The sequence below is a fragment of the Rutilus rutilus genome (assembly GCF_951802725.1).
Source record: "Rutilus rutilus genome assembly, chromosome: 23".
Lineage (NCBI taxonomy): Eukaryota > Metazoa > Chordata > Actinopteri > Cypriniformes > Leuciscidae > Rutilus > Rutilus rutilus.
Window position 1 is genome coordinate 782,290 of NC_140233.1, and position 16,925 is coordinate 799,214.

At 38.9% G+C, this 16,925-nt stretch overlaps 3 protein-coding genes and 1 long non-coding RNA gene across 4 annotated transcripts in view; 3 read left to right on the forward strand and 1 right to left on the reverse strand.

Annotated features, from left to right (window-relative positions):
- Positions 1-16,925, reverse strand: part of LOC311283512 (E3 ubiquitin-protein ligase RNF19B-like) — a 320,725-nt gene that overhangs the window by 17,521 nt on the left and 286,279 nt on the right. The window lies entirely within an intron of this gene.
- On the forward strand, positions 349-8,854 carry LOC311283350 (E3 ubiquitin-protein ligase RNF217-like). Its single transcript, XM_084397692.1, has 4 exons — positions 349-487; positions 875-978; positions 1,078-1,227; positions 8,109-8,854. Exons 1-4 carry the CDS (start codon positions 427-429, stop codon positions 8,553-8,555), a joined length of 762 nt encoding a protein of 253 aa, XP_084253818.1. The 5' UTR covers positions 349-426; the 3' UTR covers positions 8,556-8,854.
- LOC311283517 lies at positions 9,743-12,035 on the forward strand. The gene is made up of 3 exons (XR_014626081.1): positions 9,743-10,214; positions 10,314-10,436; positions 10,775-12,035. It is a non-coding gene; the product is annotated as an uncharacterized lncRNA (long non-coding RNA).
- LOC311283416 (E3 ubiquitin-protein ligase RNF19A-like) lies at positions 12,547-16,559 on the forward strand. The gene is made up of 4 exons (XM_084397782.1): positions 12,547-12,735; positions 14,961-15,064; positions 15,164-15,313; positions 15,728-16,559. Exons 1-4 carry the CDS (start codon positions 12,654-12,656, stop codon positions 16,181-16,183), a joined length of 792 nt encoding a protein of 263 aa, XP_084253908.1. The 5' UTR covers positions 12,547-12,653; the 3' UTR covers positions 16,184-16,559.

Sequence of the window (16,925 nt, forward strand, 5' to 3'; positions counted from 1 at the left end):
GGGCACACCAGACTTAACAGTACATTATTTTTAATGAATAAGCATGCTGATGGTATCTGTGAGTATTGTTTTGGAAATAACCCAGAAACTGTAGAGCATGTATTGTTTTATTGTCAGAAATATAAGAATGAGAGGGAAAGGTTTATTGAGCAAGTAGAAGCCAATGAAATTATATTTAATTATATAAATATTTTACATAGAAGTTCTGATAAGATGTGTCAAATATTGTTTTCTTTTTTAAAGAATACAGGGCTTTTAAAAAGAATCTAAAAGTATAGAGAAAATATAAGTTGTGGGTATACTCCAGTCCAGAGGTGGCGGTAATACAACAACAAGTTGTCAACCGCCAGATAAAAATAAAAGAAGAAGAAGAAGAACTGAAAGTGATAGCAAACTATTGAACGGAAATGAGACGTAGTTTAAACCATGAAGAAATTCACTCCATTCGACAAAGGCGTCAAATTGGTGTCAAAACCAAACGATCTCGGTAGGTTTTGTATATATTTGTAATGATACGCTAATGTAGCCTATTTTGTGCGCAAGCTGACTTTATAGTCACACACATTTCTAGTTCATAGACTCCCTGGCACCAGGTTTACTTGTGGAGGGCATTTCCGTAAAGCTGCTTTGAAACGACGAACTGTGAAAAGCGTTATTAAAAGAAAGATTGACTTGTAAGCGACGACTGCGATAGATGTAGTTTCAGTTAGCCTGCTGTTTTTAGTTAGGCTATTATTACCGTGGTTTTGTGTATGCAATGTTCTAAAGTAAACAGGCCTTAATACAAAGTGAAAGTGGACTGAAACTAAAGAGTATATCATGCTTTTACATATGAGGCATTATAATAGCTTGTAAAGCTTTGTAAACCTTTCAGATGAATATGATGATGACCCGAGTGTTTTAAGAGCTGTGTTATCCTGCGGTCACGTCACTGATCCAGAGACACTGACTGACTGTTGCAGAGCTCAGCTGAACGATGTGAGTCTATGTGAACTTCATTTGTCATTTTATGAAAATCGTTTTAATGCCATAATAATGCTATGAAAATTAGCGAAGAACTCTGATATGTAATTTCAGGGACAGACTGAGTTCAAATGTCCGCTGTGCAGGAGAAAATGGCCGTATGATGAAGTCAGAACACTGGCGAAACTCACTATTGAAGAGCAACTGAGTTTCGAGGAACAGCTTGGGGCGAACACTGTCAAGAAGAAAGTCGACTTCAGGGATGTAAGTACATTTTGCTTCGATCTTATGATTAAGATCTTATGAAAAAGAGCTGACTACTGAAAAAGAACGTTAGCAGATAACCGATATATTGACAGATCTAAATTTAAATTTTGATATAGGCCTACTTTGATAGACTGATTACAAAAACAAAAGGCTCACTGTCCGTAGGCTACTCTTTGATCATTTCATTTCCTGTTTGGAATGGAATAGCGAAAAATGAAAACAAGCTCGTTTATTCGTTTTTAGTTTAGTTTAAAAAAAAAAACGAAAAATGAGATTCTGGCTCTATTTTTCATTTTTCGTTAGTGGTTTACAAATCGGTTTATGGGTTCGATATTTCATTTGCACACGTGGGCGGTGCTGAAACGCCCCTTTCATCTGATTGGTCAAACCGCTCGGCCTAGCTTTTCTTTCTGTAAGGCAGAATAATAGTCAGTATAAAATAACAGTACGAGTGCGGCACGGACAAATTATACACTATAATAAAATAATGTCTGAAACCACTCACTGTTAACGATGCACAATATTTTAAGCAGAATATGTTGCTGCTCACATAATTCGTGCTGCTGCGACTTGCAAGCGACCCCAATAATGTGAGCCACTGTCTATAGGCTATGACAGATTATTTTAGCATGATATATTTCCCATTGATAAATACAGTGCAAATAGTCCCGTCTCTTTGGATAAAAGGGAAGTGGAAATAAAAAATCAATAATAGGCATGATGTCCGTAACATGTCTGGATGACCTACCCATAACTGTTAGATTAGAGTTAGTTATAACACAGTTACAGTATAAAAATTATGTCTAAACTTCCCATAAAACATTAAAACCCAACAACCCAATGGGAATATAGCCTATTGTTGTGTAAAACATCTGTTCAGAATCTGTAATTACACCATTCCAATACGAATAGCACTGGGAGACGTCTGGAATAATTGCATCGTGAGATCTGTAGAGGTTTGGTTGCACATGATGGAAGTCCAGCCAGAAGAGCATTACAGCAGTCAAGCATAGAAATGACCAGGGCCTGGACGAGAAGTTGTGTTGCATGCTCAGTTAGGAAAGGCCTGATCTTCCTGATGTTGTGCAGTGCAAAGCTGTCTTTGAAATGTGATCTGTGAAGGTCAGCTGGTCATCAAACATATATTGCAGCCTGTATTGCAAATATTGCATAGCTAATACGCAAAGGGAAACTCCTTTCCTTGAGAATATTGAAGCTAATAATTTAAAACACAGTGCAGCTGCACAGCGAACACAGCAGAACGTCTAGCTCGCCCATTGGCTGTGCTGCAGCAACTGCACAACCTATGGCCAAGCGCCTCTGACATGCGACCCAATCAGATGACTTGGCGCCCAACACGTCAGAGTGCACCTAAATGGGCGTGGCCTTAGTCTATAAAGGAAGCCCATTCTGGCCAAATAGCAGATTTTATCTCTTTCAGTGACTCTTCGCGTCTCTGACCTCCTCTGCAGCTTTCGCTGTCGAAACAAGCAATAACAGCTAGAGCAAGCCTTGCATACAGTAGACAGCTACTTCAACTCACCTCATAGCCGCTTCTCTTCTGTCGCTGCTCTCCTGAGGCCATCCGGCGAGAAAAACGCTATATCCTTTTACTGCTACTGTTGTGTTTGCCGCTGCGACACTCAGTTCTAAAAGAGTCAAATTTAGCGAATGTTGTTTCAAATGCCTCGCACCTCGTGCGCCTCATGCTCACTGTGATCTCACTGTGAGAGCCTGCCCATCTCAACGCTGCGGACGCGCCTTCTCATAGTCTGGTGCTAGCGCTGCTGCTACCGGAACTAATTCGGTTGCTGAGATGCTGAGTATCCTCACTGCGGCCGTTTTAGACCTCGGCCTCGAATGGGCCTCGCCTGAGGAGCCACCCAGAAGCAGGCTGGATGGATGGTTTCTGCCTGGGCACCAGCAGGCCCCTGTCACAAGCCAGCGCCTTTTTTCACCTCACAAAATCATGGTGTGCACCGTACTCAGCACGCACGAGTGCTTTTACTTCCGCCATGTTCTCATCTGTTGACGGCGCAGCAGAAACAGGTTATGAGAAGCTGCCTCTGCTCGAAGAAGCAGTTGCCGCCCATCTATGCCCGCCCACTACTGTTGGCTGGAGATCCAGAGCGGTTCACAACCCATCCCTGGAGTGTCGAAATGGGTTTTGTACAGTACATTATAAAGCGAGTAGCTCCAATTCCCTCGCAGACCCTCACGGTTTCAGGTGGTTATCGAGACCTCATGAGAAGCGGTGTGGCTCACGTGCAAAATCTGCTATAAAAGGGGGCGATAGAATTAAAGGGACCATGTGAAACCCGAGGGAGGGGTTCTAGCAGACCAATCACAGCGCTTGCGTCCGCATAGAATTGACAAGTGTTACATTTTTGGAGAGGTGCTCGTCAGGGTATGCCGAAGGGTAAGCGCTAAACACAGCCTACGATGTAGCTACGGCGTAAGTTTGACACAGAAGTATAAATTGGGCTTAACTTTCACATTCAGATAATGCCCCATCACAGGCCATTCTTGAGATTCGCCTTCGAGGGGAAGGCTTATCAATACACGGTCATACCGTTCGGTCTGTCTCTAGCAGCCCGTACTTTCACAAAGTGCATGGACGCAGTGCTTTCTCCCCTGAGGCAACGGAGTGTGCGTGCTGAACTATCTCGACAATTGGCTCATTATGTGTCAGTCGAAGACCAAATTATTGACACACAGATCCATGCTCCTCATCTATTAGAATGCTTGGGGCTCAGGGTAAATTTTTCCAAGAGCAAACTGTTACCCAGCCAGAACATAATCTTTCTGGGCACAGTTATCGACTCTACAATGATGAGAGCACGGCTCACACCAGAGTGCGCTCTCTCTATTCTACAGCTGATAGCCTCCTTCAAGGCAGGTGCGCACATGCCCCTCAGGAAGTTTCAGAGGCTTCTCGGTCTTATGGCCGCTGCATCATCAGTACTCCAGCTAGGGTACGATCTTATCAGTCTGCCTATTACTGTCCATTAGCACAATTGTCCTGGGATTTATGTTCCGAGCGAGCCCGGCTCTTATACTCCAGCCCCTTATTCATGAAACCCAACTCATGTCTGGTTACTGTCACTATGTTGGGGTTTGTTATAGCTTGTTTCTGTGAGCCTCGGGGTGCTTCCCTAGGATCCAGTTGTATGCAGCCACTTGCTAATAGTGCAGCATTTTACATTGCGTTACAATACGAAGTGACCGATCTCGAAAAGGAACGTACTCGGTTACTAATGTAACCTCGGTTCCCTGAGAGTAAGGGAACGAGTATTGCGTAGCCTGCCGCACTATTACAATCTGTTGGGATTTGTCACTTAAGTCGATTTAAACCTGCCATTTGGCCAGAATGGGCTTCCTTTATAGACTAAGGCCAAGCCCATTTAGGCGCGCTCTGACGTGCGACCCAATCAGATGACTTGGCGCCCATCACGTCAGAGGCGCTTGGCCATAGGTTGTGCAGTTGCCGCAGCACAGCCAATGGGCGAGCTAGACGCTCTGCTGTGTTCGCTGTGCAGCTGCACTGCGTTTTAAATTATTAGCTTGAGGAAAGGAGTTTCTCACTGCGTATTAGCTATGCAATACGAAGTGACCGTTCTCGATTCCAATGACCGTTATTTTCCAATGTCTTCATGTACAAGTTGCACATGGGTCTTAGCTGGACAACCTCTTTGCATTCAGTCACATTCCTAAGAATGTAATCCTTTACCACACAATACGACTTGTTATGTGCTGCTATCTTCTGGGCCTGCAGGCTGTCAATGTTGTCTGCTGCCTTTTCTGCTCTCTCCCTTCCACGCTCATGGGTTTGGTACTCTGTGTTGAAGTTGTTTCTGCATGATAGATAATACTTAGCTTCCATTGCAAAAAGGTCCTTGTCCTACACCTTGCAATAAAGAGCCTCTTTCTTTAATTCCTTTGCCCTAGGTTCAATAACTTTCCAGGCTAGTTCCTTGTGTTTCCAACTCTGAAACTTTGTAAGCTCTTCAGTCTTGCCCTTGAACTTGGATTTTGCTTTGTCACAGATTGGGAAACAAGAAGGAACACCTTATTAGAGCTCCTTCAGATTGAACTGACAGATTTGACATGGCGCAGAGAGTTTTTTTTCAATGATGATGATTCTCCAGGGGCCGTATTCACAAAGAATTTTAAGGCTAAAAATAGCTCCTAACTGGCGAATTTAGGAGCAACTCCTAAAAATAATGGGCGTGTCACTCCTAACTTTAGGACTCCTAATTTTTTTCACTAAGAGTAATTCACGAAGCATTTTAGCCCTAAAAGTAGCACCTAAGTCTGGGACAGCTTAAAAGAAGTCGAGAGGACTCCTAACTCACTAAGACCTTCACAAACCGCTTTTTGTGGCATTTCACGTTGCGATGTTTTGAAATGCGTATCCGACGGCTACAGGAGCTTCCAATCGCGAGGGAAAATTTTTGCATTGTAGGCATAACTAGGAATGCAATAACGCCACCAACAACAACCAAAACTAGGCTACTCATTGCATGTAAACTAATTGTAACGTATCATTGTGAATCAAATTAAAATGTTCTTCTCTTTGCAAACGTAGGCAGAGGCATATAGTGACAGATTAATTCAATAATGTTGCAAAGATATTGCATCAATCCATATGTTTCATTAGGCTAATAGGCTATTTGTTTTGCCTTACTCTTTATTCATTCAGGCTATTTATTCAGTTATTCATCATCTTCCGTCCTTCGCACTACTTGTGTAGCGCACGCATTCTCAGACCTGTCACCTGTCACTCATCATCGTAGGGGAGGAGTTTGGAATCATTCCCGCGTTACAATCATCAGCCAATCACGGCGCTCACTTCAGTCAAGCTCGTGCATGAGTGATGACGTCATCCATAGCAACGAAGACTCACTCTTAGTTTAGGAGTTGTCATTTTTCTTTACTAAGAGTAGGTCTGAAAGGCGTTGTGAATAACTTTTAAGAGAAAACTCCTAGCTAAAATCTTTTAGTGCGATTTAGGAGTACTCCTAGTGGTAAGATAAAATGCTTTGTGAATACGGCCCCTGATGTAGAAGCCTTTGACACTTGTAAACAATCTATTTTCCCTGTAAAGCTTTTATAGCAGTATTGGTGATAGCCAATTGTATCCAAAGGCAAGTCCTCTAATGTTAATTGAATCTGTTCACAAATATCCATCATGCGGTATGGTGAACTGGCTCCCAGAGTCTTATATCTTGGATAATGTGTAGATATGATAGCTTCTCGCTTTCCGAAAGCCTGTTATTATAGTAAAAACTGTTGAAAAATGACTTATGACTTTATGACTACAAAGGTATATCTTAATTATAGTTTCAAATACGTACTGAAATTGTTCCAAAAGAGAGAGCAGTGTGAGATGGCGATCTGCAGGTACCAACCAACGGCCACCAACTGCCAACTGCAAAGCCCCAACATTCCCAAACTGGCAGTTAGTCAACTTTTTGGACCTTTTTGGATTTTTTTTTTTAAGTTAATTTTCTTTGTTTTGTTTTGTTTACTTCAAATGTAAAGCTATTTTCAATTTCTTCAGGTTCAGGATAGGTGCAGTAAAAGGTTAAAATAAACCCCATTTCAGCCTGCTATTAGTATAATAAAAATGGTGTCAAATTAGCTTTTTTGCGGTTTTTGACCCTAGATTGTCAGGATGTTGTAAAATATAAAAAATAACAATTTCCCTGGGTCAGAATTGTATGGAAAAATGTGTCCATTTGTCTCTGTGAGTTGTTTACATCAAAAGTTATGGCACTTTATATCACAATCGATTTTTCGGGTTTGGTGCAAAGGGTTAAAAATAAAGCATTTTGGACATTATTTCAGCTTGGTACCCAATTTAATTTTAAAATAGACACTTGAATGATAAAGAAATAACAGTTTGCGAAAAATAAATCACCCTATGCGCTTCAGAAAATAAAAATAAAGTTGATCCTCTACACATTTTTGGCCATTTTTCACATTATTTCAGCTTGGTACCTGGCAGATTCTGAAAATAGACACTTTAAAGGTTTGAAAAAATCAGGTGGCATAAAAAAAGCCGGGGGGTGCGCGTGGACCCCTATTTCCATCTAGACTAATAAGCAAAAATTATTTTTGTATTTATTGGTGAAGAAAGTGTTTAACTTTCTTCTCCTGTATCCTGTTGTTCTTTAATCCAGAATAGCAGCAGCTGAAAGGTTTGTTTGAGTGGCGCCTTCTACTGTACTCTTACCTCTGTACACGTGTGAATTTGCATTTCCTTCAGCCTTATTATTTAAATTTTGGTCTGAAACGGTCTTTAAATTTGCCCAAAAATATAACTTTTTTGTTAATAAAAACCAAGCCCAGCCCAGGTAAGAAAAAGTAATGCAAAAGTAATGTAACACATTTCTTTTCTTAAAAAGTAACTAGGTAAAGCAATTAGTTACTTTTTAAGGGAGTAATGCAATATTGTAATGCATTACTTTTCAAAGTAACTTTCCCCAACACTGATCGTCAGCAAGTGGATCTCTGAGCTGAGTGAGTGAGTGGAGGCGGGGCTCATTTGCATTTTCATAACCGCACATACTAAATGAGGCAAGGGTGTAGAGTTATATTCAAGCTATTTGACATGAAGAATTGTTTTCACGGAAAAAAACTTTTAAATATGGAATTTATTTTTAAGAGTTAAAATGATTGACTACAGGGGGACTTGGGGGGTAGGGGTGGAAGAATCTGATCCAGGCAGTTTCAGTGTCATGACACTAAACTACAGTGTCACTACAGTCAGAATCTAGAAACAGGAAGAAACTCAATAATAATAGAGGATTGTGTGTGTGAGTGACTCTGAACATATTAATGTGCATCTCTGTCTTTTCTCTGTCCATATTCAGTGTCCTGGTTGTGGCACTTTCATTGAAAGGTCTGATGTTTCCAATCTCTGCGTGGAGTGCTCCGTTTGCACAGCGAAGACTGGAAGAATCTTTGAGTTCTGCTGGCAGTGTGAGAGAGAGTGGAGAGGACCTCGACCTCGTGCTGATCAGTGTGGAAATGTGGGATGTAAAAGTGGTGATCATGTACTGCTGAAGACCTGTCCAATCATCACTTTATCATCAGTTGTATATAAAGGGTCCAGTGATCATGTCCAGTGTCCAGCCATTCGTGCCTGTCCATTTTGTGGTGTGTTGATAGAACACAATGAGGGATGTAAAATCATGTCATGTCGTAAATGTAATAAGCAGTTTTGCTTTGCTTGTTTGAAATCTGCCAGTGAGTGCTTAATAACCTCTACTCATTTCATTGCATGCTCAGCTGGTGTCGCACCGAGGCAAATAAATTAAACAGATAACAGTAACAGCAGTGGACTCTGACTACACTGGAAGCACGGTTTCCCTTAAATTGAATCAAAAAGGTGTCATTGGCATGTTTATATATTTGCAAATACACTAAATCTATATTTCCGTTTATCGCTTTAGCAGATACTTTTATCCAAAAGTGACTTAGGAAAAAAGGAAGTTCTCTAACTGAAGTCTGTTGTAAAGAGACTCCTGCCTACACAAAATCACATCTGATCTTTAATGCATGTGATAATATGGTGAATGTGGTTTCAAAAAGTACAATATGAACATTCCAATCAACCAATCAGATTTTTTGGGTTTTATACAACAGTTATTCGTCATTATTTACCTGATTTTAGGGATAATTTGTTACCCCTTATGTTATTAGGTTATGTTTAAGGATGTGATAGGACTACATTTTCAAACAGGAGTGTTGTTCCAGGATCAACAAAATATGTTGACCCAGGAACATATCTTGGCAAAATCACGGTGATGACTGTGATATTACATTGCCATTTATATTTTTATATTATTTTTTAATATCCTTTATTTACTTTTTAATATTTTTTACTACTTTTTAACTTTACTTTTTAAAAACTTAATATCCTTTTTTTATTAATTTATGCATTCAGTCATACATGCACCAATATATACATATCATACATATTATAAATTAATACATGAAAAATATATAAAAGACAGTTATTTAAGACATCCACAGAGTTGGTCAAAGTGAAAGTGTGACAGTTGTAGATAAAGGTATGAAGGAAAAAAATAAAGTAGGTAAAAATGATTCCCATGCAATACCCTTCATTCACGTTACTATCTCAAATGTTCTTTTTATTAAAACTGTCAATAATTTCACTGTATGTTGTTGTTCCATCGGTCAGAAGATTCAACTCATTGTTTCTACTGAGTATTTTCAGCTGCTTGTCTCATATTAATTAAACTATTTAATCTTATTGGTCATATTTTTTTCATTTTTTTTTTTTTTTTTAAGCGAGTATGCCATCCACAGACATAGCCTACTGACTACACTCATTTAACTTAGCTCACGCTTTTCAGATTTCAAAAATACAAAATACTTTAGTGTGTTCTCAAGATATTTAACAAGGTGTATCCGATTAGGATTCAATAAATATACAAATAATAAATACAATTCAATGCAAATGAAAGGGCATCACAAAAATATATAAAAAAATATATGTGGCCGCGTCGATATCATGCGCTTGCACGCGGAGGGCAATTCAATTCTGGGCCTGGAAAGTGGAAATTCTGCACAACACCTGTTACTGTAACTGCTCGGTTCGCTTAAAGTGTCCGAGCCGTTGAGTTGACCAGTATTGTGTTTTAGCGGGACCCTGCTGCTGTGGTTTCGATCAGAATAGTAATGTTTGTCGGATTAAAAGAAACGTCGACGCCCTGAAAGATTTTACTATTAAAAGTGAAAGAGAAAGGACTCGAAGAGCACTATATTTCCTTGTTCTGAGCTTTGCATTCAGTCTTTATCGGACACAGCAGCAATGGCTTTTCAGGTCCGCATCAGGATCAATAAAAATACGATTAAAGCATTATCTGTGGCGTCATCGAGTGACGAGTTTGAGAAGTTCACCATTGGAAAGCTGAAGGAAAAGGCATTAAGTTTGTTTCCCGGAGTAAACGGTAACTTTAAGCTTTCATTCGCAATCTTCACATTTAATGACACAGGAATTGAAAAAGAAAATAGCCTGCTGTAAAGTTTGGCTTTGATTTTCTTGTCAGAATCAAATAATCTGAGGGTTATTTTCGGTCAAGAAGAGCTAGATGACCATCAAACATTTGGATCGTGCAAAATTGAACATCTGTCTCTCCTGGTCGTCGTGCTCAGGATGCCTGGTGGAGGAGGTTTGGTACTTTTACACGTTTAACTAAATTTACTTAAAGTTAAGATCAATACAATGTACGTTTATAATGGCTTGTAACAAAAATGTATACTATGTAGATTTAAAAAAAAAAAAAAAACTAAAATAAGTTTTTCAGAGTCTCTTATCAATAAGTTGTCATAAATAAAAAATTCTAAACACTGTGGATAAAGAAATCTGTGAAATGAATAAATGGAAATGGAAATATGGAGTGACCATTCTCCAAAATCCACACTAATTTCTGTTGTTGTTTTTCTTCTTCTTCTTCTTCTTCTTCTTCTTCTTCTTCTTCTTCTTCTTCTTCTTCTTCTTCATCTCTAGTTCTTTGAAGATGTCCTGCAGTCGGAGCCATAATGTGGGTCATGCAGCAGCACTTTGGGAAACTACTTTCAAGTCTCGAATCAATGTCCTTTTCCTCTCCTCAAACTGTCCTGTCCATTAAAGGTCCCATTCTATGCCCCTTTTCACAAGATGTAAAATAAGTCTCTGATGTCCCCAGAGTGTGTATGTGAAGTTTGAGCTCAAAATACCCCACAGATAATTTTTTACAGCATGTTTAAATTGACATTTTTTGGGGCTCAGAAAAACGAGCCGTTTCAGTGTGTCCCCTTTAAATGCAAATGAGGTGCTGCTGGACGACACAGGGGGCGGAGCTTCATGAGCTCGTGCTCAGTCTGTCAGGAAAAATTCATCTCACGGAATGATGATAATATCAGAAACTCTCAGTAACGGCGTTCATTTCGAGTCGGACAATAATGCCTACAGAGTCAGATTGCTGTATAGAGATGAAACAGGTATGGTTTAGTAGTTTAATTACGGTTATTATAACGTATTTGTCATCTGCTTGTAGGCTATGTATCCATTATTTATTAATAGCCTACAAGTCTGCTGTCTGAATGATGATCAAACATGTACTGATGAGTTTAATAAAGTTTATTGTACATCACACAAAAGATGAAGCGTCAGTTTTACTTCAGAAAATCACCGTAAGAGCTGAGTAAACACAGTAGGCTAAGTTATAAGAAGTGCGCAAGTAGCCAGTAGAGTTGAGGGAGCATTCCTGTGGGCGGAGCTTAGTCAAGAAACGGTTCTGGTGATGTCACTAATGCAGGATGTAGAGGGGTGTAGTCCAATCGAGCCGTTTTTTGTAGTCAACTTCTGTTAAATAAAATATCTCGCTTGGCATTGAACTTTGAGCTTTATAATTTTACAGATATTATTTATGCTCTAACAGCAACATTACACACTAACTAAAGTTTGAAACATGGAATCGCATGCAACGGGACCTTTAAAGTAAAAAAAAAAAAAAAAAAAAAAAAACTCACTCCAACCTAATATGTAATCAGATGTCACACATACCACAAGAGTATAAAGAGAACAATGGTTCATGAAAGAACGCCACTAGTGTTCGTTAAGCAGAGTTTAAGACATTTTTAGAATAGTAACTTGTAAGTTGTAATATTTTAGAATTATATTTTTGTTGTATAATATGTATCAAATAATTTTTTCTCTGTGTAATACATGAAATGGAAATCAAGTGTCATGTGTATCAGTTAACAATATTTCAATAAAATTGTACTCTTGTCCAGTCCATCCAATATTTTATGGCTAGATTTTTGTAGAATATATTTCCACTCACACTCATGCTTTGGCTTTGAGGGCTCAATATCCTCATCTTTGATTGCTATTTTGACTGTTAAGAATTATTTTTTTTTTTTAAAGTATAAATTACAAAGCACTACTGCTGCCCAGATGGAAATATGTAACATCCAGACCTCCGCTACTTTTTTTTTTTTTTTTTTTTTTTTGTCTAAAACTAAAGAATAATAACATTTTTACGAGACGTTAGACTATGAAAATACAAGGTGTTTTCACCCTATTATTCTATTGGCTAAATAGTAGCCTATAACTTGAAGATTCCGTTTTTAAGGTGAGCTGCATGATAAATAGGCCAATTTAGTGGAACTTACAGTATAAAGCTTTGTAAACCTGTCAGATGTATATGATGATTAACATTATTAAAAGTGAAACATTCCAGAGACTGAATGCAACCAATGAAAGTTGCAAATCCAAGCCCGTGTCACGTGACATTCACACTGAAACTGAACGGAAAGTACCTACAGACAGCCTGTGTGAGATCAGACATCAGAGAGTTGAATGTTGACAAAACGGAAATTAAGAAATTAAAGTTAATAGGACTATGTCTGATAATAAAAGAATGAAGAAATTCACTGATGACGACAAAGTCATCATCAAACTGGTGTCAAAACCAAACGATCTCGGTAAGTGTGTTTCAATTTTAAATAATTATTCTTAGAGTTGGTAAACAAGACATGTTTGCTGTGTTACACCTTTGATTTTAATGAAAACGTTTAGGAGTAACTTAGCCTACTGTTGTTAAATTTTACTTCGGATTTTGACCTGTCAGTAGTAGGCTATTCTAATTAACTTTATTTAATAACCATTAGTTAAACAAACTATAACCTACACGAATGCACGTTTATAACGCATAATATATTAGTGTAATAGGCAGGATAGTCTATGCTTAGTTTCTATATTGTGATATAGGCCTATTTGTCTGAAAACTACTGTAAGTCAATAAGTGCATAGACTTCCTGATAGTTTAACGCCCTGTTTTAATTCTGGGGGACAGAATTGCTCTATTACCGTATAAAGTTGCTTTGAAACGACACGTGTAAAGCGCTATTAAAACATAACTTGACGTATAAACAAACGAGAAACGAAGAAATTATTCGAATTAATTTGAGAATTAGATAAAAGCTGCCAAATGAATAAATGTTATTAAAGGGTACCTATGCCCCTTTTTACAAGATGTAATAGGCTTAAGTCTCAGGTGTTCCCTGAGTGTAGCCTACCTGTGAAGTTTCAGCTCAAAATAGATATAGCCAGATCATTTATTATTTTATACCATGTTTTAAATGCCCATTTTTGAGTGGAAGGAAAACTGAGCGGGTTGTCTAAAGTAAAAGTTATGACTGCAGCGATACTCTTTAAATCAGTACTGGTCTACGCTTTAATGTATGCATCTCCGTGCTGTCCAGTGGGTCACAGCTTTGCCACACAGATTTTGATAAAAAAAACCAAAATCATTCATCATGTTTGGGAACTCATGTACCCCGAATCGTGAGATGTTGAGGAAAACATTCCACTGTAAGGTAATTTAATTAAACGTTACATATAGGCTAATTTGGTAGTAAAACAAAGTATTTTTAATTTGATAATTTTATTGGTGCCATTAAATATGATTGATTAGGCTGTGTATTTTGTACAACATTTGTTTTTTATCACTTATTTAGAGGCACCACAATTGTGTCATCTGTTTCATATGGACTACTGACCAGACATTTAGAAGTTTATTTTTTTAAGGCAAAGTACTGAAAATCAAATAAAGCTATGTAAACACGCAATTTGTCAATACTACAGGCTAAGTGTGTCCCATCAGCTAATCAAACGTTCTACACCTACTTGAGTACTCGGGCCAAATCCAGGAAATGCGTTGTGCAAGTAGACTAGTGTTCAAGTGCAAAGACTGCAAGTGTGGGTATTGGACAAGCCCCAAAACAACTGCTTGTTTCGTGTGTCATTGCACCATTTCTATGTCACGCCATTTATATGAATCCGCCATGGTGCGAGCGCAACTGGCATTTAAAGGGAATGGGAGACGAGACTCTGATTGGTTTACTTCACGTTACGCCCAAACCACACCCATTACTCATTAAGAGAATAGAGACGACCCTTTTAGACCAGCACCGGGAGCAGGGGCAGAGTGGGACCAAAAAATCTACCGGAAAATTACGTAGACCACTGGCCCTCGGTGGTCAACATGTCTGTTATTTTGGAGCATTTCACTGCCTCCTCCTCCATAATGTTTTTCCTTTTGAGTCTGACCTACTCAGCGCCACCTTTCAGTTTTCTTTTTTGCCTTTCCATCATTTAACTCACTTACACGGACGTTAGACTTCCAAAACATGACGAGAAAAAAAAGAGGTGTTCGGCAGCTTTTTACATCAAAGGCCGGCCCGACAGGCTATGCCATTTGGGGAGGGGCCGCTCACTGATCCCCCTATGTTTTTGAAGATCCTAGACATGGTTGGACATGCCGAACGGGTTGAGCACTTTCATATACTGTGTTGAGCAGAGAGGCTGCAGTGCACAGTTTGACCAGCGGGAAGTGTCCGCACATCAGGCCGCCAGATGGTGTTGCTGATATAACTCGCAATGTATAACTATTATCAGACTGGCCCTCGCGGCCTCAAAACACTACCTGCCCACTGGGAAAAGTCCCGACTCTCCCGATTGCTACTCCGCTACTGGCCGGGAGCACCGACCATTTGTCCCGTCGTTAAACTAGCAAAAGTGAACTTGCGCCCTGCGCTTTAGACCATAAGCTTAGACCGTTAAAATAGGGCCCTTAGTTTTTAACATGGGCTGCTTGATGAATACAGCACATTTTAGTGTCATTTACAAAGCTTTGTAAACCTTTCAGATCCATATGATAATGATCCAGGTGTTTTAAGAGCTGTGTTATCCTGCGGTCACGTCACTGATCCAGAGACACTGACTGACTGTTGCAGAGCTCAGCTGAACGATGTGAGTCTATGTGAACTTCATTTGTCATTTTATGAAAATCGTTTTAATGCCATAATAATGCTATGAAAATTAGCGAAGAACTCTGCTGTGTAATTTCAGGGACAGACTGAGTTCAAATGTCCGCTGTGCAGGAGAAAATGGCCGTATGATGAAGTCAGAACACTGGCGAAACTCACTATTGAAGAGCAACTGAGTTTCGAGGAACAGCTTGGGCTGAAAACTGTTCAAAAGAAAGTCGACTTCAGGGATGTAAGTACATTTTGCTTCAATCTTATGATTACAGTAAAAAGAAGGTTTTAATTGAGATTCAATTAGAGGAGGAAGAAATCCTACAAATAAGGCATAGATAGAGTGATATATAGCAAACAGAGAGAAAACTCAAAATCTAGAGACCGAAATAAGCTGTGTTTATAGAGGATTGTGTGTGTGTGTGTGTGTGTGTGTGTGTGTGTGTGTGTGTGTGTGTGTGTGTGTGTGTGTGTGTGTGTGTGTGTGTGTGTGTGTGTGTGTGTGTGTGTGTGAGTGAGTGACTGTGAACATGTTGATGTGTGGAGATGTGCAGTGTTGCTGAAGTAGAAGAACAAGCTTCATTTGAGAGTTCATGTTAGAGATTACAATCAGGTTTTCTGATCCTGCATCTCTCTTTTCTCTGTCCATATTCAGTGTCCTGGTTGTGGCACTTTAATTGAAAGGTTGGATACCTCCAATCTCCGTGTGCAGTGCTCCATTTGCACAATGAAGAACAGAAAACCCTATGAGTTCTGCTGGCAGTGTCTGAGAGAGTGGAGAGGATCGATTCTTCGACCTCGTGCTGATCGATGTGGAAATGTGGGATGTACAAGTGGTGATCAGGAACTGCTGAAGACCTGTCCAATGATCTCTTTATCATCAGTTGGAAATGGTGTCCAGTGTCCAGAAGTCCGTAAATGCCCATCTTGTGGTGTGCTGATTGAACACGATACTACTGGATGTAATAACATGAAATGCCCTGAATGTAAGAAAGAGTTTTGCTTTATTTGTTTAAAAGCTGGCCATCGCTATGCTAATAATGTCTTATCAAGGCTGTTTCTCTCATCTCCATGCACACTGGCGCCAAGGCAAACAGATACTGCATCATAGTGGTGGTGACTGCTTCAAGACTACATAAGAAGCAAGTCTCCCATTATTAAAAAAAAATAATTAATTTTATTTTGGATGGTATGTTTATATTTGCAAATAAATTTATCTCACATATTCTATTATTCTCTGTGTATTTTAAGATTTTAGCAAATTGAAGTGTAAATATCACACAGCATTGTTACACTAGTCCTTCCAGTAACTGAATTAGGTTTTGTTTCTGCTTATGATAATGTCCATAAACAGCTTCTCTGGAGTAACTGATGTAAGTGTGATGGATAATAACTGTCTCCTGCTGGACAAACACAAAACACACCTGAACTTTAATGCATATTATCATGCTTACAGTCTGACTGAATAAACTACCTTTTTAATATCCTTTATTTACTTTTTATTATTTTTTATACTAATGCATTCATTTATTTATCTGTTTATATACATGTGAATAAACATATATTGAATATAAATGAATACATGCAAATAAAATAAAAAAAATTCTTTTCTTTCTCGATTTTTGTTGGAGTTTCTTTCTTTTTGGCTATTTTTTAGCAATGTCCTGCTTCAGGTTGTCTAGTAAAGCAAAAAATAAAAAAATAAATGTGTTTTAACTAATTCCTTTTGAAGGAGTGATTCTTGATTCCACTGCTGCTTCACTGTATATCTAACGAGTGATTATAATCAAGGTATTAATCAATATTCTTTCATTCTAAATATCACATTAGTTGAACAACTTTCTTTAGGCTTA